Source organism: Oncorhynchus mykiss, chromosome 24 (genome assembly GCF_013265735.2).
Source record: "Oncorhynchus mykiss isolate Arlee chromosome 24, USDA_OmykA_1.1, whole genome shotgun sequence".
In the NCBI taxonomy this organism is placed as follows: Eukaryota; Metazoa; Chordata; class Actinopteri; order Salmoniformes; family Salmonidae; genus Oncorhynchus; species Oncorhynchus mykiss.
Window position 1 is genome coordinate 21643423 of NC_048588.1, and position 25117 is coordinate 21668539.

A 25117-nucleotide genomic window follows, 5' to 3' on the forward strand; every position below is an offset into this window, starting at 1 on the left:
CCTACACATTTCTTATGTGTTGTATATCTTTTGTGTACTAAAAGATTGCAGTCCTTGACTTTTTAATGAATGGCACACATATATAATGGTGCCATTCACAAATAGAAAAAAGACCTCCTTCCAATACACAAGTATAGCAACCAACTGTAGGTGTTTTCATCTATACAAGTATGTGTTCATCTCAGCCTGGTGGACACACTGCTATGGGACTGTAGTTATAAAACTGTCCATCTTAGTTGTTTCAATGCATTGTTCAATATGTTTTGATATAATCTCTTTGTGAGACTGTTGACTGGGGTTTATACGTTGTCTCCATCTAGTGCATATAAACTGTCATGATATTTTCATGCATGGGAATTTGTCAGCAGTAGGATAGTTTATTTTAGCGCACCATTCTCTTCGTCATGACATTAAGAGGTTTGCACCATAAAATCATATTTTCTAAAATATCTGCTCCCTAAAGTGAATACATGAAGGTATATGCCTGAGCCTATATTTGTCTCAGGTGTGAGGGACCACTTTGAACACACTTATTTGATTATATCCACAGAAACGTCCAAAATAAGCTGGATATTTTTAACACATTAACACATTTTGATAAATATATTGTGGTTTGAGCCACCGTGGTGCAACTTGATGATTGGAACCCCAAATTGGAACCCCATGCATCTTTCTTTGGGACAGCAAAAACACGTTTTAATTGCATCTGGTGATTGGTTAATAAAGGTGCAATAACAAACAGGCCTAGGCCTATTGGCATATTCAAACAGGAAGTACCAGTGACATGCTAAATGCGGAAGTGGTCCGATGAAGTGGATGCCAAGCTACAGGACTGTTTCGCTAGCACAGCACATGTTATCAGGATTCATCCGATAACATTGAGGAGTTTACCACATCAGTCGCTTCATTAATAAGTGCATCAACAACTTTGTGCCCACAGTGACCGTACTTATATATATTAGCCTACTTTTTTATTTTTTATTTATTTTTTGTCATTTAGCAGACGCTCTTATCCAGAGCGACTTACAGTTAGTGCATTCATCTTAAGGGACAATCACATATCACAGGCATGGAAAGTACATTTTTCCTCAATAACGTAGCTGTCAGTAGAGTCAGAGCTAGAAGGGGGAGTAGGGTGGTGTCAACTGCAAGTGCTGGTTAAATGTTTGGGTGAGGAGTCGTCAGGAAGAGGATTATTTAAGATACTGTTTGAAGAGGTAAGGTTTGATATGTTTTCGGGAAGATGGACAGGGCTCTGCTGTCCTCAGGGGGAAGCTGGTTCCACCATTGGGGTGCCAGGACAGAGAAGAGCTTGGACTGGGCTGAGCAGGAGCTGCCCTCCCATAGGGGTGGGAAGGCCAAGAGACCCGAGGTGGCAGAACGGAGTGCTCGGGTTAGGGTGTAGGGTTTGAGCATAGCCTGAAGGTTGGGAGGGCCAGTTCCTTGTGCTGTTCCATAGGTAAGCACCACGGTCTTGTAGTGGATGCAAGCTTCAACTGGAAGCCAGTGGAGTGTGCAGAGAAGCGGGGTGACATGAGAGTATTTTGGGGGGAGTATTTTATTAGGATCCCCATTAGCTGTTGCAGTCCTCACTAGTCGCAGGATGTCATCTGGAGAGAGAGGGGAGAAAGAGGTCAAGGTGTAGGGTAGTTCTGTGTGAGTGAGACATGTGGACTCAATAGGCTGAGTGAATGTGTAGCGGATGTCGTCAATAGTTTTTTCAAAGTGGTTGACAAAGTAATCTGCAAAGAGGGAGGAGGGAGGGACAGAGGGTGGAGCATTAGGAGGGAGGAGAATGTGGAAAAGAGTTTCCGAGGGTCAGAGGCAGAAGCAAGTGGCTTCAGCAGTTCACACACCAAGTAGGCCACTGAGGAAACAGGCAGCACTTGAAGGAGATGGCCCTAGCTAGCAAAAAGACAGTGCTAGATCACAACAGATAAATACAAAAAATATATATACTTATATATACTATCAATCAGATATCAGGACTCCTCTAACTATAGAATGAAGCACACTGAGATGGAGCCTGAGAAGCTCAGAAAAGAGATGAAACCACTTCCCCTTAATACAGCCACTGATTACCAAAACAAGTCACAAATTGCCCTGCCCATTGAACCCGGTTGATGTGCCAACAACGATCTGCAAGTTATGAGCAGTCAGCAGTTCACACACCAAGTAGGCCACTGGCAAAACAGACAGCACTTAAAGGAAATGGTGGCCCTAGCTAGCAAAAAGACAGTATTAGACCACAACAGATAAAGACAAAAAAATGATGCTTATCACTCCTGGATATAGCAGGAGTCCTCTAGCTATAGAATGAATACAGTACCGTAGGCAACAGCCACACTGAGCTAAAGGCAAGAGCTGCCGCTTTCAAGGAGCGGGACACTAATCCAGATGCTTCTCGTTGTACGACCTCAGACCAGCAAACTCAGAGCATGCCCTGACCAGCTGACAAGTGTCTTCACTGACTTTTTAAACCTATCCTTGACCCGGTCTGTAATACCAAGTTGTTTCAAGCAGACTACCATAGTCCCCGTGCTCAAAGACGCCAAGATAACCTGCCTAAATGACTATCGCCCTGTAGCACTCCCATATATAGCTATGAAATGCTTTGAAAGTCATGGCTCACATCAACACCTTCATCCCAGACACACTGGACCCACTCCAACACACATACCGCTCCAACAGATCCACAGATGACACAATCTCTATTGCACTCCACACTGCCCTCACCCACCTGGACAAAATGAATACATATGTAAGAATGCTGTTCATTGATTACAACACTATAGTCCCCTCCAAGCTCATCACCAAGATCAGGACCCTGCGGCTGAACACCTCCCTCTGCAACTGGATCCTGGACTTCCTGACGTACCGCCCCCAGGTGGTGAGGGTAGGCAGCAACACATTCACCACTCTGACCATCAACACCGGGGCCTCTCAGGGATGTGTGCTTGGTACCCACCAGTACCCCTGTTCACCCACAACTGCGTGGCCGCAAATGACTCCAATACCATCATCAAGTTTGCTGATGACACGATGGTGGTAGGACTGATTCCTGATGACAATGAAGCAGCCTATAGGGAGGAGGTCAGAGACCTGGCTGTGTGGTGCCAGGACAACAACTTCTCTTCAACGTCAGCAAGACAAAGGAGCTGATTGTGGGATACAGGAAACGGAGGGGTGAGCACGCCCTCATCCACATAGATGGGTCTGTGGTGGAGTGGGTCGAGAGAATCAAGTTCGTCGGTGTCCACATCACTAAGGAATTAACATGGTCCCCCACAAACCCACACAGCCTCTTGCCCCTAAAGAGGCTGAAAAGATTTGTCATGGGCCCTCAAAAAGTTATACATCTGTGCCATTGAGAGCATTTAAAAAATACATTTATTTTACCCCCCCTTTTCTCCCCAATTCCGGGATATCCAATTGGTAGTTACGATCTTGTCTCATCGCTGCAACTCCCCAACGGACTTGGGAGAGGCAACGGTCAAGAGCCATGTGTCCTCCAAAACATGACCTGCCAAGCCACACTGCTTCTTGACACACTGTCGGTGGAAACACCGTCCAACTGACAATCAGAGTCAGCTTGCAGGCGCCCTGCCCGCCACAAGGAGTAACTAGAGCACGATGAGGCAAGGAAATCCCCAGCCAGGTCCTCCCCTAACCCGGACGACGTTGCGCCAATTGTGTGCCGCCCCATGGGGCTCCCGGTCATGGCCAGCTGGTATCTAACCCGAAGCTGTAGTGGTGCCTTAGACCGCTGCACCACTCGGGAGGACATTGAGAGCATCTTGACTGGCTGCATCAGCTCGTGCTAAGAGCAACTGGAAGGCATCCTAATGCAAGGCGCTGCAGAGAGTACAGCCCAGTACATCACTGGGGCCGAGCTCCCTGCCATCTATACAAGGCGGTATGAGAGGAAGGCCCAAAAAATGGTCAAAGACTCCAGCGACCCAAGCCATAGTCTCTTGTCTCTGCTACCGCAATGCAAGCGGTACCAGTGTACCGAGTCTGGATCCAACAGGGCCCTGCTAAACAAGACTGCTAAATAGCTAATCAAATGCATTGACCCTCTTTTGCACTAACTCTCTTGCACTGACTCTATGCTTATGTAACAGTATAACTTTAGACCATCCCCTCGCCCATACCCGGGGGTGAACCAGGGACCTTCTGCACACATCAACAACAGTCACCCACAAAGCATCATTACCCATCGCTCCACAAAAGCCACGGCCCTTGCAGAGCAAGGGGAACCACTACTTCAAGGTCTCAGAGCAAGTGAAGTCACCGATTGAAACGCTATTTAGTGCGCACCACCACTAACTAGCTAGCCGTTTCACATCCGTTACACATACACACACTGGACTCTACCCACACATGCACACATACTTACACTGACACCCCAACGCACACATACATATGTGTGCATTTATTATCTATCCTGTTGCCTAGTCACTTTACCCCTGGATGATGTCAAAGCGAAAACTGGTTAAAAATGTATAAAAAATTTAAATATGCCAAGAGTGTGCAAAGCTGTCATCAAGGCAAAATGTTGCTACTTTAAAGAATCTCAAACATAAAATATTTTTTGATTTGTTAAACACTTTTTTGGTTACTACATGATTCCATGTGTGTTATTTCATAGTTTCGATGTCTTCACTATTATTCTACAATGTAGAAAATAGTAAAAATAAGGAAACACCCTTGAATGAGTAGGTGTCCAAAGTTCTGACTGGTACTATATATGTATATATATTTAACTCTGCATTGTTGGAAAAAGACATAAGTAAGCATTTCACTGTTAGTCTACACCTGTTATTTACGAAGCATGAGACAAATACAATTCGATTTTATTTTGATTTGGTGTGCAGTCGGTTCGGTCACCCATTCATACTGTAGCTTTAAGAAATGCATGCACGAGTTCTGCAGTATAGAACTTGTTCAGAGATGTTTGGAGGAGACCATTCGATATAGGATTATGTCTCGCGTGTACAGTTTCTCGGAATATTTCTGTTGGAAAGTGGATACTGGATAGTCCTATACATTCATCTGATCACCCCAGTACAGGTCTCCCGTTTTAGAGACAGTCAAGCAGCGACGTTTGCACTACAAGCTATGAGAGGGTGGAGAGGACAGGGCAGATGCCGCACAATGCGTGAGTCTGATGATTGTGGTGGAATCTTGCTCGGATGTAAGTATCCCTGTTCGTATAGGCTTCTGCGGCATCAACCGTATTCTGAAAAATGCAAACTGGTTGATGCTGTTCTTTCCCCGTATCATGAATATGTTATTGTTTGTTTACGAGTAGGGTAGCCAAATAGGCCTAGCAATGTGCCCTTCGTTTGTTGCACACAACAGTGTCAGTCTTTCATAGATCATATTTTGCGAAAAGGTTTGTTGACATGCTAAGCATAAAATAATGTCAACGCGTGGAGATGAATCGTTTAAAGTGCTGAAAGTCCTTGATTACGGTTGGGTGATGTCATTTTTCTACGTTGCAGTGGATACTGATGCCAATTGCACTGCACCAAAATCATAAATATTATCTAAGCATTTTCAGAGATGATTACTTTATATTTAATTATACAACTACTTAATTCTAAAGACTATAACATAGATGAGAAACTGAAATTGATTTACTACAGACATAGAAAGTGTAACATATAACCTAATGCATCACCTGCAAAATATTCATATTATAACCATAGCTTATTTTGCAACCCATAATAATATGGGTTTATATGAGAAAGTAGCTAGATGGACGCAATTTGAGAGGGACTGCAATGTGTTTCTAATCTTGTTACTGTCGTGACTACAACTACCAGAGTTCATTAGCTTCTCACCAGCAGTCCAGCCAACCCGCAACAGACGCAGTTATCACATGCACTGATAATACATTATTAGAAACAGCGCCTTTGAAGGAATTACCATGTAGGAAGTAGCCTCACAAATTTGCTTGCTTACGACTTCCATATCTATAATTTTCAGAAACACAGATTCTATTGAAAAGATACAGCTGGATTACAAGATCATGAAACGAATGTCTTGGCGGGATACAAGTGAGTGGCCGTTTTACTGAATAGCTGATAACTGAGCACCGCAGTGATACATTGTAGCCTTAGCGGGGGACCCATTGAGGGGGAATGGCTAAATGAAGCTTCTTACAACCGCAACATTGGCTAACTGTACGTATCCTATGGAATGTAAACCAATAACAATAAATATACATTAGATAAGTGACTCGAGTGAAAACGTTGTGAGGTGTATTGTGAGAAAATAACGGTCCTGTTTGTTTGTATGACAGTCTTTTCCCGGGTGGAGTTTCCCAACGCTCAGTGCAGAAGATAGAAAGAAGTCCAATGAATGTGTACGCGGGGACATAGCACGAAAAAGGCGTAGAAGTGATGGCAAACTGTCGAGACCCATGGTAAGTTCGATGTTTACACATTTCAAATTTAAACATGGGGGCTGAAGTAGGCCTAATCATCAATATCCCCAATCAAACGTTATGTCAACTGCTGTTAAACTATGTTGAGGTGTTAACTCACCATTATTCTCTCTATCACCAATTAGTTATACATTGCAGTATTCAGCACCTGTCTTGACACCCTGGAATCAGATGTCACAATCACCTATAAAATAAAGGCCTAATCACCTATAAAATAAAGGCCTAATCACCTATAAAATAAAGGCCTAATCACCTATAAAATAAAGGCCTAATCACCTATAAAATAAAGGCCTAATGTAATTTCTGAAGTGTCTATAGAAGACGCATTGCCATTATAGTGAACCTTTGTCTAGAACATGTTCCATCCATCTCCCTGTTGAATGCCCCACCCATTTTTTTGTAGAAATATGGACATTGCAGAGATGGCAGCTTGATTCAAGTGGTTTGCAGAATAGGCAAAGCTATTACCCTTTATTGCTGCCTGCACAATCAATATTTGTTTCATAAGTAAATATATGCATACAGATCTCTGTATTTAGTTACTCAGACACAGCCTAAATAGAGTTATAAACAGTGTTATTGCTACACTAGAAGATATTACTGTCAGGATCTAGCTATTCTCTTTCGGGAAAGTGCTGATATTTGTACTTGAGTGCACATGGCCTATGTCCATATTGCCTTTCACCATCTTGAACCTTTTGGGATTGGTGGTCATTTTTCTGACAGTATTTCTCAGATGCAGAGGAGAAAACACAAGAAACACAAGCAATATTGAAACGTTAGATAACAAATGGATGTGACTTAGGTTATATACTCAGGTTTCTCTTTAATCAATACAAACTGCAAGCAAGCATTGCTGACCCCATTGTTCCCTATGTTTAAGTGCTACCAGTATTCTGTGCTCTTTACATATCAATAGAAGAGCCATCTGGTCTTGTGAACTCAGGATGACCAAGGAAACATGTACACTACAATTATACACAAATTTAAATTTGTGATGGAATCAGTGCACTACTTGAATAATATCATCCCTGAACATCACCATGTAAGCTTGACGTTGCTTTATGCCTGTGACCTACCAAATGAAGAATGCCGTCTATGATTTACTGTGCCATTCTTTCCAGGACAAAGAAATAACTAATACATGGATTTTTTTGTGTATATTCTAGGTTGCCATGGGTGACAGTCCGTCATGAGTATATTGGCCAGAGGGCCTACCAGGTCCCTCATTCTGCAGCTGTTAGGGACATCAAGCAACTCATCTATGAAGAAAGCGACCTGCCTGTCATCGAGCAGCAGCTGGTTCACAATGGGAAAGTGGTAGGTAAAAAAGCTATTTTACAAATTGTAGCTATTTTCACTACTGAAATGACCGAAAATGTAGTTTGGCATAGTTTGACTACAGTAGATTAAATGCTTGACATGAGAGCACAATGGTAAAATTCATTGACAAGAGACAATCCCTTGTCTGTACATACATCCTGTGTGAGACACTATTGTTTAATCTCGTCTGCTTCTCATACTCCTCCATTGTTTGTTGTTGTGTGATGTATTTAAAAGGTCTTTAATAGAGTAAGTTAAAGTGCTCCATCCTGAGGGTGCGTTTGTAAATTCACTCTGGCTATCTACTCCGATTTCAGAGCATTCTTGTCTGGGTGTACCAGAACGCAGAATAATTGAATAATTTACGAACGCTCAACACCCGTTGAATATGACTGGTGTCGGTAAAAAACGTAATTAAATTAGTTACATGCTAACCAGACCACTTACACGCGTGCATCCGTGCGCCATCGCGTGCATGTTGATTTTGCCCACCCACACCAGACGCGGTCAGGACATGCAATGTATAAATATGCATGCATGTATAAATATCAAAACAAACTCTGAACCAACTATATTAATTTGAGGACAGGTCGAAAAGCATTAAACATTTCTGGCAATTTAGCTAGCTAGCTTCTTCTTCTTTGGCAACCAACTTTAAGGTGCATTACCACCACCAACTACTCTGGAGTGTGGACCTCAGTTAATTTTTCAATCACCCGGTATATGCTCCTAAAAACCAAATATGGGAGAAGAGGGACTTGCAGTGCGACAAGCGTCACAAATATAACCAAGTTCTATTTTAGCGCCTGGCTATTTTTTTATTTTACCTTTATTTAACTAGGCAAGTCAGTTAAGAACAAATTCTTATTTTCAAAGACGGCTTAGGAACAGTGGGTTAACTGCCTGTTCAGGGGCAGAACGACAGATTTGTACCTTGTCAGCTCGGGGGTTTTGAACTTGCAACCTTCCGGTTACTAGTCCAACACTCTAACCACTAGGCTACGCTGCCGCCCCATGCAGATGCTCGCGAGCAATGTGGGTCCATTGATTAAATAACATATATGTGTCAATTATTTTGCAAAGCTCACACACTCGATGCGAGCGGTGTGGTCAGCATGTTACAGTCACCAACGTTCTAGATAACATGAAAATAGTCTAACCAGCTCTGTAGGGAAAGTAAAATGGTCAGAGGGAGATGTTTTCTCATTTATGTCTGGAATGAGCTAGCAAGCTAGCTAACTTTAGCCAGTTAGCTTGGGTGCTTGACTGCCGTTGTGAGTGTGAGGGCAGAACGCTTGGATCAACCCCACTCCTTGGACAGAGCATCCAGTGTGCGGTCTGAATGCTCCGAGAGCGAAAAGCTTACGAATGGACAATCTGACAACGCTCTGAAATTATGAAAGCCCAAAGCGCACTCCTGCACTCCAAAGTGAATTCCCGAACACACCCAACGTCAATGTAGGCTACATAAGTGCTGGTTAGATTGTCAGAAAATATGTGTTCTACTAGTAAGCAACATTGGCCACTTTGTTTGACTACATAACAACAAAAACATCCAGAAATGTAGGGATTTAGGGAATGTATCACAGCCAGTGTTGCTGATTAAATACCCATTGTGTTTCCAGGGCAGGATTAGAACTCATGACATTCCATGTTTTGTTTTTAGTGTTGATATCTTTGTGCAGTCAAGCCTGTCTCTTTCCAACATGTCCTTATTCAATATTGGAACATGTTAATACCATCTTCATTATATCACATTCTGTGCATTGACCTGGTCAAATTTCCCCTTACTATAGTGGCTGAGGGAATAACATGATGTATTTCCTTGATTAATATTTTCCCCAACAGATACATTTCCGAAGTATTTAATGGCTCTCCATTGCGACAACAACATTACAATGACGTAATCTTCACCATTGACAATTTCATCATTGAGTGGACTACTTTTTATTGGTTTATCACCAGTCTGATAGGACAGTGTATTGATTCAATAGTTTCAAGACCCTTTGGTTTTTATCTCTTGATAGAATTCCAGTCATTGTGATCAAGAGTGCCTTTGATTACAGACACAGTTATTTTTCATGTTTTGCTAAAGTAGGCTCTATGTGATGTAGCCTGTGACGTATTCTCTAATATGAGATTAAGGCGAACTAATTTATTCAGGTATGTACATTCACATATATGATCAGTGAAGCTTGATGACAGGTCTCACCTATTGCTAAACTAGGCAACTATACTGAACAAGAATTTTAACGCAACATGTAAAGTGTTGGTCCCATGTTTCATGAGCTGAAATAAAACATCCCATAAATGTTCCAAAAAGCTTATTTCTCTAAAATGTTATGCACAAATTTGTTTACATCCCTGTTAGGGAGCATTTCTCCTTTGCCAGGTGTGGCAAATCAATAAGCAAATTAAACAGCATGATCATTACACAGGTGTACCTTGTGCTGGGGACAAGGCCACTCTAAAATGTGCAGTCTAATACACGCATTCAGTCAGGAAAGCAAAGGCCAGCTTCTTCAGGCAGAAATTTGCATCCTGTAGCTCTAACTCCAAAAAGTTCTGGGACAAAATCAATTCTGGCCTATTGTTTATGGCCTATAGAACAAACATTTAAGAGATCAGATTTTTTGTTTATTAATACTTTGCTACAATGACACAGTTATCTACCCACCTCATTCCTTTATTTTAGCATGTGCACGTAGTAAGTACACCATCATGCTTTCGGGATATGTGTCTTTTCAGATTCCACAATGATTCTTTAGTTGTGGACACTACATCACTGCACTACCTCTCTTACGCTTGGTCCTCATCTTTGTAAGTCACTGTGAGTTTAATCAGTTTCTTTCTGAAAATATTTAGTGAACTCCATGACAGTAGCTAAAGCAAGGGGCTATAGCAGCACACAAGTAGACTACAAATGCATGCAGGGCCGGGCATGCCCTGAGCTCGTGAAGTGAGCGCTACTGAAGCGAAATTGGAGCGTAGGCGAGAAGACCTATGCTTCAGTCTTTGGGAATTTTGCTCTGCGCTCCAGTCAAATTGGGCACACTCCGCTCCAGCTCCACTCCACTCTGCTCACATACTCTGGTCTGGGGATGGTTGCTGAGGAGTATTTCTGTCTGTTTAAAGCCCTTTTGTGGGGAAAAACTAATTCTGATTGGCTGTGCCCTTGCCCAGTCATGTGAAATCCATAGATTAGGGCCTAATTAAGTTATTTCAATTGACTGATTTCCTTATATGAACTATAACTCAGTAAAATCTTTCAAATTGTTGCATGTTGCGTTTATGTTTATGTTCAGTAAGTCCTAGGCCTACTGGTAGGCCTACTGCTAAGAGCAGGAGGCCTACCAGGAATCAGGAATCATTTCAGGTATTCACACTCCATGAGACCACCACAGTTCAGGATTAAGGTTTGGGATTAGACAACTGAGTGTTTGCTGCTACAGATTGTTCACCATGCGCGGGTCTTGGTGGCTATGTGCATTATGGGATAGAGTTTTATCTCCCGTTCTTTCATGGAAAGCCCTCCTGTGTGCCTAGCTCATATTAATAGGAAGCATGACTGCGCAGACAACTTTCTTTGTCACTTATGCTCTTATCATGTTACACATTACATTTTGTAGCTAATCATAACTTTGATCAACATTTACATGATCTGTAGTAGGTACATGTTTACAGTTTTAGCATTGTATTCTATGTTGTCTTGCAAAACGTGGGTTGTTATGTATGCCATGATTAATATGATTGCAGGACCCACTGTTTAGCTGAGCCTTTACTGACTGAAGGAAAGGAGCAGGTGGATCCCTGCCGTCAGCCCCTCTGATGTCACCCTCAGAAATTAGCCACAGTCCACACCCACAAACTATCCTAGATCAGCTGCAATACCCACAGGGAGCCCTCTCTCTGCCCAGTCTAACAGAGTTGAGAAGGGTATCTGACTGACTTTTATGCAAGTTGAGATCTAATTTATTTGATTTGATTATGAACACAGCAATCTATCTGAAGGGTTGGCTCTGTCCCAGCGTCCATACTTAGCTTGGTAATGTCTTACTTAAGGGTGTAACAAGTTTAGACTTAGTCTCCATATTCTTCAGTGTGCCTCTGAGAGTCAGCTGACTCTGAAAAAATCATTAACTAAGATGGTTAAGTAACCATCTGAAGGAGAAAAAAAACACTGAATGTCAACTGTAAATTGAAAACATTAAAGTTATTTGGAGAATTAGGGGCTTTGAAGCTTTTCAAGCTCAGAGGTAGGACATGGCACCACTACCAGTATCGTGTTAGTAGGCCTATTATGGTCAGTCAGAATATACTACGATTCATGCCTGCTTCAATCAGATTGAAAGCCCTGCCTTCTCTTTCAACCTTTTACACCATTTTTTGCTATTATTATACACATCTCATTGGCTCAACAATGGGGCCATTCATTGGCAGGTTAAGACCAACAACCTTAATGCACTCTCACTCACAAGATTACATGGAAAGTTCATTTAGGCCTAGCCTAGTACCTGACCTGTGTTGAATTTAGTTGCTGAGTGAGATCTTGTGATTGCACTTGATCAAATCAAAATGTATTTGTCACATGAGCCAAATACAACAACCTTACTGTGAAATGCTTACTTACAAGCCCTTAAAGCCTTAACCAACAATGCAGTTTTAAGAAAAATATAAAAGAGAAATAACGAGGCTATATATAGGGGGTACCGGTACAGAGTCAATATGCCGGGGTACAGGTTAGTTGAGGTAATTGAGGTAATATGCACATGTAGGTAGGGTAAAGTGACTATGCATAGATAATAAACAGTGAGTAGCAGCAGCGTAAAAATAAAGAAGCTTTGTGGGCACTATGGTGTTGAACTCTGAACTGTAGTCAATGAACAGCATTCTCACATAGGTGTTCCTTTTGTCCAGGTGGGAAAGGGCCGTGTTGAATACAATGGAGATCAGTCGTCATCTGTGGATCTGTTGGGGCGGTATGCAAATTGGAGTGGGTCTAGGGTTTCTGGGATGATGGTGTTGATGTGAGCCATGACCAGACTTTCAAAGCTCTTCATGGTTACAGACGTGAGTGCTACGGGTCAGTAGTCATTTAGGCAGGTTACCTTGGTGTTCTTGGGGACAGGGACTATGGTGGTCTGCTTGAAACATGTAGGTATTACAGACTCAGCCAGGAACAGGTTGAAAATATTAGTGAAGACACTTGCCATTTGGTCAGTGCATGCTCCGAGCACATGTCCGGATAATCCGTCTGGCCCTGAGGCCTTGTGAATGTTGACCTGTTTAAAGGTCTTACTCACAACAGCTACAGCGAGCGTGATCACACAGTCGTCAGGAACAGCTGGTGCTCTCGTGCATGCTTCAGTGTTGCTTGCCTCGAAGCGCGCATAGAAGTCGTTTAGCTCGTCTGGTAGGCTTGTGTCACTGGGCAGCCCGTGGCTTGGCTTGGCTTTGTAGTTCATAATAGTTTACAAGCCCTGCCACATCTGACGAGTGTTGGAGCTGGTGTAGTAGGATTCAATCTCAGTCCTGTATTTACGCTTTGCCTGTTTGGTTGGTTCGTCTGAGGGCATAGCGGGATTTCTTATAAGCGTCCGGATTGGACGTATGGACATACATTTGTCTTATTTTATTGAGTTTGTCCACAAGGCCTATGTTTTGTCCATTTGCAATATATGATCATATATGTGTTCGGCTTCTGAACACAAAAATCAGTGAACCATGACCAAATGGCATAAAAATGTCCAAATGGAATATATAAGTATTGAAGGTACCAAATCAGGATGTTATATCCATTTGCCATATATGATCATAGGAAATCGGCTTCCAAACCCAAAAGTCAGTGAACCATGTCCAAATGGCATTATAAATCTCCAAATGTCGTATATACTGACCAAATGATATATATCACTATGTTAAGCCCTGAATCAACCGAGAAGGTCTATTTGTCATGTTTGATCATAGGAAGTAAGAATTTCTCATTAATGTTGATTCAGCATGTCCATTGCGTAATGGAAGTCCATATGGATATACATTGGCAATGGACACTGTCAACTTGCAGAAGAGCATGTTCACACTGACAGTATAGCATATGTGTGATGGACACTGTCCAATCGCTCGTTGATGTTGATTTCAGCCTGTCCAGTTGGTGATGGAAAATCCCGGTTTAAATAGATTGCAAATGGACAGTTTACATTTGTCCATTTCCAATGTCTTACAATGGGCATTTACCATCACGAATTGGACATGGTCTAATATACTGCAGAAATGCCTTATTGACTGGTTCGTTGAACTCGGAATGGACGAGCAGTGATAGTGGTTCCTTTCCATTGCTCGTTGGCGCAATGAGAGAGAAGTGGGACTGTCGTTTTTTTAAATGTTTTTTGAAAAACATCCCCCTGACGCCATTTGAACTCGGGATGGCCGAGCAGTGATAGTGGTTCCTCTCCATCGCTCGTTGGTGTTGATTTCAGCCTGTCCATTTGATGATGGAAAATCCCTCATTAAATACATTGGAAATGTACACTGTCCATTTGTCATATAAAATGTACAATGCCAATATATTATACGGCCATCAAGTCAGCCATCAGTCAATAAGATAACTTACTTTGTTCAACTCTTTTAGAAGCCAACTATCACATATTTCAGAGCTGGCCCACAATTCATAGCGCCTTCTGTTAAAACCATAAAAAAACATAGTTACATTCAAGCTGCGGATCCTGTTCTGACATTATGTGTAGGCCTAGCTGAGGGACCCCGGATCCCGAGTTTTGGGTCGATAGGTTATTCAGAGCCCGAGTAGTGACCTTAATTAGTGCTGAAAATTCACTTTGTCCGGGCATTGCTACAGGTTCCCTGAAAGAGCTATCGGACAGAAACTTTAGAGTCCAAAGGCTGTCTTGTGATTCTGGGACTTTTTTAAGTGACGTCAATTTTGCGACGTTAAAAATGAATTGAAGTTAGTGCAAATGGACAAGGCTGTTTCTCGGCATGAGAACTTTTTAGAGCCACATAACTCACAGTGCACTACAAACTGAATCCATAGAACAGGTTTATAAAGTTTCAGAGCTCTAGGTCTGACGGTTCTTTGATGGTTCGAACGCAGTTAACTATTGCAGGCTGCAGGCTGTAGGCTGTGTCAGTAAGCCCCACACTGTGTCACTCCACAATGACCGTGTGGGTGGGTGAGTACAGAAAATCACATAGAGCACCTGAAACCCGTCTTAACGAAATTCGCCTTAACTGGATCTGTAACTTTTTGGAAAAAAACACATTTGTTTAGCCATCACTAAACGGACGTTGTATGATTTCTCGTCAATTACAATAGATAAATGTCTGGTTCTTTTTTTCCTTACACTGTAGGTTTATGTACTTTAATGTGAAGTGGTCAAATTAGCGCTGTATTACCGTTTTTCACCTTTAATCCTAGAAAATGGGCATTAACTCAGAGCGTTGCGGCTTCGACACCATTTTGTTTCTGGGCTAAAAGTACATTTGGCCAAACCTGTGCTCACCAAGTTTCATCTTTGAAGTCTTTTCCATTTACAAGAAACGTCTGTGTCCGTTTGGTGATGTTTTGTCAATTTGCAATAAGCAGCCAGTCACCATCTGGTGGAATCAGCCTATAATAATAACACCTGCGGACGTCTAGTAAGGGACCGTACATTTGAAATATGGAGATCCTCATCAACCATACGGGAAATGCCACTCATGCCCCTTATGCAGGTGAGCAAAACCTTGAGACTTCCTTAATATTTGTTTTTGCACACCAGCTGTTATTGACAAATAGACACAGAACGTGCATCAGCAAGACTGAACAGATGCCTCCGGTAAGACGAGGGGTAGCAGTCTGTGTCTCGTTAAATAAAAAAATCTTTGTTTGAGGTGAGTAAACGCTGTTCTGATATCCAGAAACTGTTTTTGGTCATAAAAGACGGTGACAAAAACATTGTGTACAAAATAAGTTACAACAACGTGAAAAAACACAAAATAGCACAATTGGTTAGGGGCCTGTAAAACGGCAGCCATTTCCTCCGGCGCCATCCTCATTCATTTCAACTATTAGACTAATCGTTTACATATCAGTAACAATATTGTACAAACCATGCCCAGCAAGAAAAAGTGACAATCGGTATTAGCCAGTCAGTTACAGTATGTGAGTAGTCAGACGGCCTCTGTGATGAGAGGTTTGGTTTGCAGAGCAGGGCTCGTCGTGCTGGACTGCTTGTTCATGTACCAGAAGTGCTGAGCGAAGCAAGTGACGCTGCAGATGAGGGTTTTCACCTTGGAGAGCGAGAGATAATGGTCTTAGTGTAAGCCTACCTGCCTGCTGCTGGTGCACGTCCAGCCTGCTCTGTTCAGTATCGATCCTGTTAGGTGCAGAGGGGGATTGTGTATCACACTAACACCTGTACAATAACGCCACCCCAAGATTTTACCTGGTTGACAGTCAAATGTACTTCATTATGCTGTGAAGATTGTTCAATTTAATGGTCTTGTGCATTATGATCATAGGCTGCCTATATGGCAGCGAATAAATAAATGTGATCTGATGTGCAATTCAAGATATTTGTCAGGTTATTAATCATTTGAAGCATTCATATTTAGGGTTTTGCATACAAGATGTTAATTACAGGTCCAGTGCAGTTACTAAAGCTTAAGGACAAGCATATTGTATAGTACTCATGGTGTGTTCTGTCTCCCCTAACTTCAGCTGGATGACAAAGTACAGATTGGGACCCTGGTGCCCATGGGAAGCCTTGAAGTATGCATGACACTGGAGGGAAGGGGCCTGAAAGGGGGAGGTAAGATAATAGATTACTGGAAACAGTTCTGGGATGAATCCATTCTTACTTTTCACATAGGTGTTCATAATCCTTTAGTTTAGTTCTTCATGGGTAGTATATGTTTCACGTAACATTCTATTTCACTGCTATTTTTACAGGGAGATTTGGACAGACGACACCACCATTGGTCGAGTTTTTGAAAGATATTCTAAGAAGGTATCCTGAAGGTGGACAGATTCTGAAAGTAAGTACAATGTATTAATGTTGTCTGGCTTTAACTTACTGTAAGAGTCCATAGTAGCCAAACACATGGACTCATTGATGGTGATGATGAACAACCATGCCTAGTAGTATGACATCCAGGCAAAGGTGATTATACTCTTGAGAGGAAAACACATTGGTTTGGTTCCGAAAATAGGCCTGACACTCACTCTCACTGTTAAGGCAATGGAAGCTCATTACCTAGCGACGTTCCACTCATTTCACACTGCCCTGGAAGATGCAATACCTCTGGGGGAAGGAAAGGCTCCTAAAGTTTGAACCTTTCCGTGAAGATGATGGTTCAGAAGCTCTGTGACTATGGAATAGTGTGATAATGCACTGATATCGACATGCACAAAACCCTGTATGCACATAACATCTTTCTTTATATCAGTATGTATCATATGTATTTATGTATGTACAGTATGTATGTATCTTAATGTCACAAAACAAAGCCCTGAACCTTTATATTGTTTTAAAAGATCTCAATGTTTTTCTCTGCAGGAGCTGATACAGAATGCTGAGGATGCTGGAGCCACAGAGGTTAAGTTTTTGTATGATGAGACAGAGTATGGAGTGGAGTCACTTTGGTCACATGACATGGCTCAGTATCAAGGTAGGTTTTTATTAATTCTCACAGATTATTCAGTTGACCAGATATAGGGACATTTTTGTTTTCAGTAAGAAAAGTCGCAGAGTAGTGAGATGGTTTTGTTGGTTTTTCCATAGCAGCAGCAAACATCTAAAAACTGTCATCAAGATTATGATCTTATTTGGATGATCTTATTTCTTGTTTTGGTTTTAGGAACGGCCTTGTATGTGTACAATGATGCGGTGTTCACGGCTGAAGATTGGAATGGAATTCAGGAGATAGCAAGGAGCAGAAAGAGAGAGGATCCTTTGAAAGTTGGAAGATTTGGTATTGGGTTCAACTCTGTGTACCACATAACAGGTGAGGCTTTTATTGAAATATTATTTTACCTGCAAATGAGTAAGGTGATTATTCAGTATTATGTTTGATAAATCCTTCAATGTGCACATTTTTTAAGTTACCTTTAATCAATAAATAAATACATTTAGTTTGAATGTTTGTTTCAGATGTCCCCAGTATATTTAGTGGAGAACAGATTGGCATGCTGGACCCTCACCAGACGCTGTTTGGTGCCCATGAGTCTGGGCAGTGTTGGAACCTGAAGACAGATATGAAGGAGATCACAGAGCTCACCGATCAGTTTGCGCCCTTCATCGGCTTATTTGGAAACTCCGGTAAACCCATCGAGGACGGCAGTTTTTCTGGAACTATGTTCCGCTTCCCCCTCCGCATTAAGCCCTCCCAGCTGAGCGCCAACATCTACAACAAAGAGAAGGTGCTGGAGCTTTTCGAGTCTTTCAAAGCCGACGCTGACACGGTGCTTCTCTTCCTCAAGAGCGTTCAGAAGGTCTCCCTGCATGTGCGTGAGTCAGACGGTACAGAACGCATGCTTTTCCAGGTGACAGCAGGAGAGAACCCAGAAGACAAGCTAGAGCGTCCTAACTCTCTAAAGACCCTGGGACTGGCCACAGACAGCTACAGCAACGGAGTGCCCAGCAGTACTGTCATGTGCGCCACCTACCAGGTCAACATCGAGACCCAGGACGAGACAGCCAAGGAGATCCAGAGGACCACCTGGCTTGTGTGTAATGGAGTGGGGGGCCGGGGCTTGTGCAGTGACCTGGACTCCCTGGCAGATGACCTGAAGTTCATCCCCACCATCGGCATCGCCCTGCCTCTCACCCGCATCGACGAGGACAAGGGTGCCACGTCTTGTTTCTTGGGGCGAGCCTTCTGCTTCCTGCCTCTCCCCCCTGGAGAGGAGAGCCTGACGGGGCTGCCGGTCCATGTCAGTGGCTTCTTTGGCCTCACAGACAATCGCAGAAGCATCAAATGGCGGGAGGTGGACCAGTGGAGGGACCCTGCAGCGCTCTGGAACGAACTCCTCATCGTCACCATCATCCCCAGGGCCTACTTCACCCTCATCATGGAGGCCATCAAGAGGATCCAAACCAAGAAGGACCAAGACTTCCCCCTCTTCCCTAGAGGTACTTACGGGGCCTGGCCAGACCTCAACCGGATCAGGCCTCGCTGGAAGCCCATACTGGAGCCTCTGTTTCATGACTTGCTACAGCAGCAGGTCATCTACTCTCTCACTAACAGCTGGATCCAGGTGGACGAGGCTGTGTTTTCAGAGCTGGACATGGACGTGGACATCACAGAGACAGTAATCAGCTACCTCCAAAGCTCAGGGATGCAGGTGGCCAGGGTGCCTGCCGCTGTAGACGCGGTCCTGGACACATACGTAATGGGGCCTGCCTCTGTGAAGAAGGTGACCCCTCATCTGGTGCGGCAGGTGATCAGGAAGGCCAAACATAAAGGGACCTCTCAGGAGAAGCTGCTTCTGCTGGAGTTTGTCCTCAGCGACAAAGGTTACAGCGACCTCATTGGACTAGAGCTGCTGCCTTTGCAAGATGAGACATTTGCAGTGTTCTCCTCCTCTGTCAGTGATAAGGATGCAATTTACATTGCTTCGGAAGAATACCCCAGGTACAGAATTTCTCTATGCCTTAGCAAAACCACAAAAAAAACACATTTGAATGCAAGTATTGTTGACTATCAGCAATATGCTAGATTGCAGCCTGTGAGCTAATATATAAAAGTGTGTACTCTCTCTTTGTTTTGTGTTAAGGTCTCTTTACCCTGGACTGGAGGGACGATTCATACTGGAGGGCATTAAACCATCAGTTATGAGCAGCCTGAAGGATGCAGCCAAAAGCAGAGGTAAATCCCCCACTCACATGTCTGGGGTGTGTCAGTCATCGGAGGATCCCACCTTAATCCTAATATTAGATTTGGACACCAACATTAATTCTAGGAAATAGAATCGATGAATCTAGAAGACATGCAGTCTAAACTGTAGTTCAACATACATTAGATTAAAATTGTTACACGGTAGCTTCACTGCCTTCACTGCCTAGTTCACCCTGTGTTCTTTGAGGGATGTGTAAGGTTCGTAGCCAGGTAGTAATAACTCCTGGTCACCCCATTCCCCTGCTGCCCCCGGGGGACATTAAACCTGGTGCACTGCTGATAGATAATTTATGACTGCTAAGTGCGTGTGTGAGCTGGCAGATGGGGGTGACTCACATTCCATTCACTGCTATCAGATCCTGGACATGCTTGCTCCCATACCCAACCAGGAGTGTGCCAAAAGGGCCTGGAGCCAGTCAGGGGGAATATGCAGATTTGTCAATTAAAGCCCTTTGCTGCACGGTCCAGAGAACATAACGTGTCCACATCCTGAGCGCCACATAACAAATAAATTCAGAATCAAACATCGTTTTCACAGTGTGTGTAATCTGGACATAATATAGCATTGAAGTCTTCTTCATGTTGAGCTAGGAGTTCTCTGTGAAACAGTAGAAATGTCTAGCCAGGGCAGAGAGGTACACTCCATCATTCTGACTGCTAGTGGTAGCTAGATTGAAGGAGTGAGGCAATAATATGCTGCTCTAACTGTATCCAGTATATTTCTGTAAATAGACATGGATTCATTTGGAGTATTGCCTTTCAGAAAAATACTGCAATCCTGAATAATATTTATCATTTTAATTTTACGAGTTGACAGAATTCCAACTGTCTACTTTACTCAAAGCCTAAGTAATTTTCCTTACACCTCTCTGGCTCTCTGCTGGTCTGTCATTGCCACCTCATAGCTAGGACACAGCCTTGGGTGCTGCTACATGCATCAGAGATTGAAGTATCCTCATTACACTTCATTAAGTGGGTCACATAGAAGGTCCTCTCACACAATAGACCCTTCACACGTAGCCATTGAGAACGACATCTGTATGATCCTCAGCTAGAGACACTAGAATTCCCCTACCTCGGCGGTGTTATATGATCACTGCCCTACAGTGGCTGTTACAGGCATTGACTGTCTGCCACTGTAGCCACCCATGTGTGATCTGGGGACTCATCCTCAGAATCACCCCCTTGTCCTCACATTCTCTTGGCAGGTTGATTGTATCCTCTGCTATCAATGCAAGCTAGTATATCAAAGTAAAATCCATTACAGTTACATTTTAAAATAACATTTATACAACTATAATGACATCATTTAATTTTGGGGAATTGGAGGATGTAGTTATCAACGTGCTAACCTAAATGTCTAAAACATGTAATTTAAATGTAATTGCAGTGCAACAATTTCTTTGGGGGTGTTCAGGTAGGTACTTTGACATGTGGTGTTGTGTCCTGGAATCATTTTTTACATTAACCCAAACCAATACATTGTTTTAATGGGCACTATACAAACTCCAATCTGTATCATACATTTAATGTGAATAGTAGCTAACATTGCCTCAACATTGATAAAGACTGAACCTTTGTGGAGGCGGGAGCGTTTGAAATATTATGTGCCCTTCCCTCCAATTTGAAAAACATCACATTTCATAGTGCCCATAATGTTTTTGTATTTGTTTAGCTGTGTGTGTTCCCAGAAAAGTGTGTCTCTCTGGCAGTGTGAATTCTAACATGTCACTGGAACGCACTTTGTCTTTGCTCATTGCAGGAATTTGCACAATCTTTGTGTATCAGTCATTTAGTTAGAACTCATTGTAGAATTTTATGTCAGTCTTGTGATGTGACATTGAGTCTATTAAATATTAGCTTGTTAAGTGTGTGTTGTGCTTGCCATGCTGTGCATGGTAACTTAATATAATTGTTATGTTTTGCCGTGCTTTGGATTTTTTGAGTGTTGTAGTTAATCAAATTCTATTAACTAGAAATATTTGTAATAAAATGCTTGTTGTTTGCCTAATTGAGCCCATATGGTCTTGATGCAAATTATTATACACTGCTCAAAAAAATAAAGGGAACACTTAAACAACACAATGTAACTCCAAGTCAATCACACTTCTGTGAAATCAAACTGTCCACTTAGGAAGCAACACTGATTGACAATACATTTCACATGCTGTTGTGCAAATGGAATAGACAACAGGTGGAAATTATAGGCAATTAGCAAGACACCCCCAATAAAGGAGTGGTTCTGCAGGTGGTGACCACAGACCACTTCTCAGTTCCTATGCTTCCTGGCTGATGTTTTGGTCACTTTTGAATGCTGGCGGCGCTTTCACTCTAGTGGTAGCATGAGACGGAGTCTACAACCCACACAAGTGGCTCAGGTAGTGCAGCTCATCCAGGATGGCACATCAATGTGAGCTGTGGCAAGAAGGTTTGCTGTGTCTGTCAGCGTAGTGTCCAGAGCATGGAGGCGCTACCAGGAGACAGGCCAGTACATCAGGAGACGTGGAGGAGGCCGTAGGAGGGCAACAACCCAGCAGCAGGACCGCTACCTCCGCCTTTGTGCAAGGAGGAGCAGGAGGAGCACTGCCAGAGCCCTGCAAAATGACCTCCAGCAGGCCACAAATGTGCATGTGTCTGCTCAAACGGTCAGAAACAGACTCCATGAGGGTGGTATGAGGGCCCGACGTCCACAGGTGGGGGTTGTGCTTACAGCCCAACACCGTGCAGGACGTTTGGCATTTGCCAGAGAACACCAAGATTGGCAAATTCGCCACTGGCGCCCTGTGCTCTTCACAGATGAAAGCAGGTTCACACTGAGCACATGTGACAGACGTGACAATCTGGAGACGCCGTGGAGAACATTCTGCTGCCTGCAACATCCTCCAGCATGACCGGTCTGGCGGTGGGTAAGTCATGGTGTGGGGTGGAATTTCTTTGGGGGGCTGCACAGCCCTCCATGTGCTCGCCAGAGGTAGCCTGACTGCCATTAGGTACCGAGATGACATCCTCAGACCCCTTGAGACCATATGCTGGTGCGGTTGACCCTGGGTTCCTCCTAATGCAAGACAATGCTAGACCTCATGTGGCTGGAGTGTGTCAGCAGTTCCTGCAAGAGGAAGGCATTGATGCTATGGACTGGCCCGCCCGTTCCCCAGACCTGAATCCAATTGAGCACATCTGGGACATCATGTCTCGCTCCATCCACCAACGCCACGTTGCACCACAGACTGTCCAGGAGTTGGCGGATGCTTTAGTCCAGGTCTGGGAGGAGATCCCTCAGGAGACCATCCGCCACCTCATCAGGAGCTTGCCCAGGCGTTGTAGGGAGGTCATACAGGCACGTGGAGGCCACACACATTACTGAGCCTCATTTTGACTTGTTTTAAGGACATTACGTCAAAGTTGGATCAGCCTGTAGTGTGGTTTTCCACTTTAATTTTGAGTGTCACTCCAAATCCAGACCTCCATGGGTTGATAAATTTGATTTCCATTGATATTTTTTGTGTGAATTTGTTGTCAGCACATTCAACTATGTAAGGAATAAAGTATTTAATAAGAATATTTCATTCAGATCTAGGATGTGTTATTTTAGTGTTCCCTTTTTTTGAGCAGTGTATATGATTCTTCTTGATTTTCTAATGCCCTGTCGATCCCTACTACATTCCAGGTCCAAAATGCGAATTTATCTTGTTGATACATGTGGTGTTGATGGGAATGAACCTGGGGCTGTGCAGTAAAGCTAATAAATCACCTAGAATACCTGCAGGACAAACATTGTTAAATGAAACGTTGGGCTATACAGTGCCTTGCGAAAGTATTTGGCCCCCTTGAACTTTGCGACCTTTTGCCACATTTCAGGCTTCAAACATAAAGATATAAAACTGTATTTTTTTGTGAAGAATCAACAACAAGTAGGACACAATCATGAAGTGGAACGACATTTATTGGATATTTCAAACTTTTTTAACAAATGAAAAACTGAAAAATTGGGCGTGCAAAATTATTCAGCCCCTTTACTTTCAGTGCAGCAAACTCTCTCCAGAAGTTCAGTGAGGATCTCTGAATGATCCAATGTTGACCTAAATGTCTAATGATGATAAATACAATCCACCTGTGTGTAATCAAGTCTCCGTATAAATGCACCTGCACTGTGATAGTCTCAGAGGTCCGTTAAAAGCGCTGAGAGCATCATGAAGAACAAGGAACACACCAGGCAGGTCCGAGATACTGTTGTGAAGAAGTTTAAAGCCGGATTTGGATACAAAAAGATTTCCCAAGCTTTAAACATCCCAAGGAGCACTGTGCAAGCGATAATATTGAAATGGAAGGAGTATCAGACCACTGCAAATCTACCAAGACCTGGCCGTCCCTCTAAACTTTCAGCTCATACAAGGAGAAGACTGATCAGAGATGCAGCCAAGAGGCCCATGATCACTCTGGATGAACTGCAGAGATCTACAGCTGAGGTGGGAGACTCTGTCCATAGGACAACAATCAGTCGTATATTGCACAAATCTGGCCTTTATGGAAGAGTGGCAAGAAGAAAGCCATTTCTTAAAGATATCCATAAAAAGTGTAGTTTAAAGTTTGCCACAAGCCACCTGGGAGACACACCAAACATGTGGAAGAAGGTGCTCTGGTCAGATGAAACCAAAATTGAACTTTTTGGCAACAATGTAAAACGTTATGTTTGGCGTAAAAGCAACACAGCTCATCACACTGAACACACCATCCCCACTGTCAAACATGGTGGTGGCAGCATCGTGGTTTGGGCCTGCTTTTCTTCAGCAGGGACAGGGAAGATGGTTAAAATTGATGGGAAGATGGATGGAGCCAAATACAGGACCATTCTGGAAGAATGGGGAGTCTGAAAAAGACCTGAGACTGGGACGGAGATTTGTCTTCCAACAAGACAATGATCCAATAAATAAAGCAAAATCTACAATGGAATGGTTCAAAAATAAACATATCCAGGTGTTAGAATGGCCAAGTCAAAGTCCAGACCTGAATCCAATCGAGAATCTGTGGAAAGAACTGAAAACTGCTGTTCACAAATGCTCTCCATCCAACCTCACTGAGCTCGAGCTGTTTTGCAAGGAGGAATGGGAAAAAATGTCAGTCTCTTGATGTGCAAAACTGATAGAGACATACCCCATGCGACTTACAGCTGTAATCGCAGCAAAAGGTGGCGCTACAAAGTATTAACTTAAGGGGGCTGAATAATTTTGCACGCCCAATTTTTCAGTTTTTGATTTGTTAAAAAAAATTTAAATATCCAATAAATTTCGTTCCACTTCATGATTGTGTCCCACTTGTTGTTGATTCTTCACAAAAAAATACAGTTTTATATCTTTATGTTTGAAGCCTGAAATGTGGCAAAAGGTCGCAAAGTTCAAGGGGGCCGAATACTTTCGCAAGGCACTGTATATATGTAGTTCCTATGAA

The 25117-nt window shown here is 43.0% G+C and overlaps 1 protein-coding gene across 1 annotated transcript in view; it reads left to right on the forward strand.

Moving 5' to 3' along the window:
* Positions 1-4948: 4948 nt before the first annotated feature.
* Positions 4949-25117, forward strand: part of sacs (sacsin molecular chaperone) — a 33134-nt gene continuing 12965 nt past the window's right edge. Inside the window, exons 1-10 of the mRNA XM_021582782.2 lie at positions 4949-5197; positions 5995-6065; positions 6311-6433; positions 7624-7774; positions 16494-16584; positions 16725-16810; positions 17332-17443; positions 17633-17779; positions 17926-19408; positions 19551-19642. Coding sequence (XP_021438457.2) covers positions 6411-6433; positions 7624-7774; positions 16494-16584; positions 16725-16810; positions 17332-17443; positions 17633-17779; positions 17926-19408; positions 19551-19642 — 2185 coding nt within the window. The 5' untranslated portion in view covers positions 4949-5197; positions 5995-6065; positions 6311-6410. The remainder of the gene's footprint in view (positions 5198-5994; positions 6066-6310; positions 6434-7623; positions 7775-16493; positions 16585-16724; positions 16811-17331; positions 17444-17632; positions 17780-17925; positions 19409-19550; positions 19643-25117) is intronic.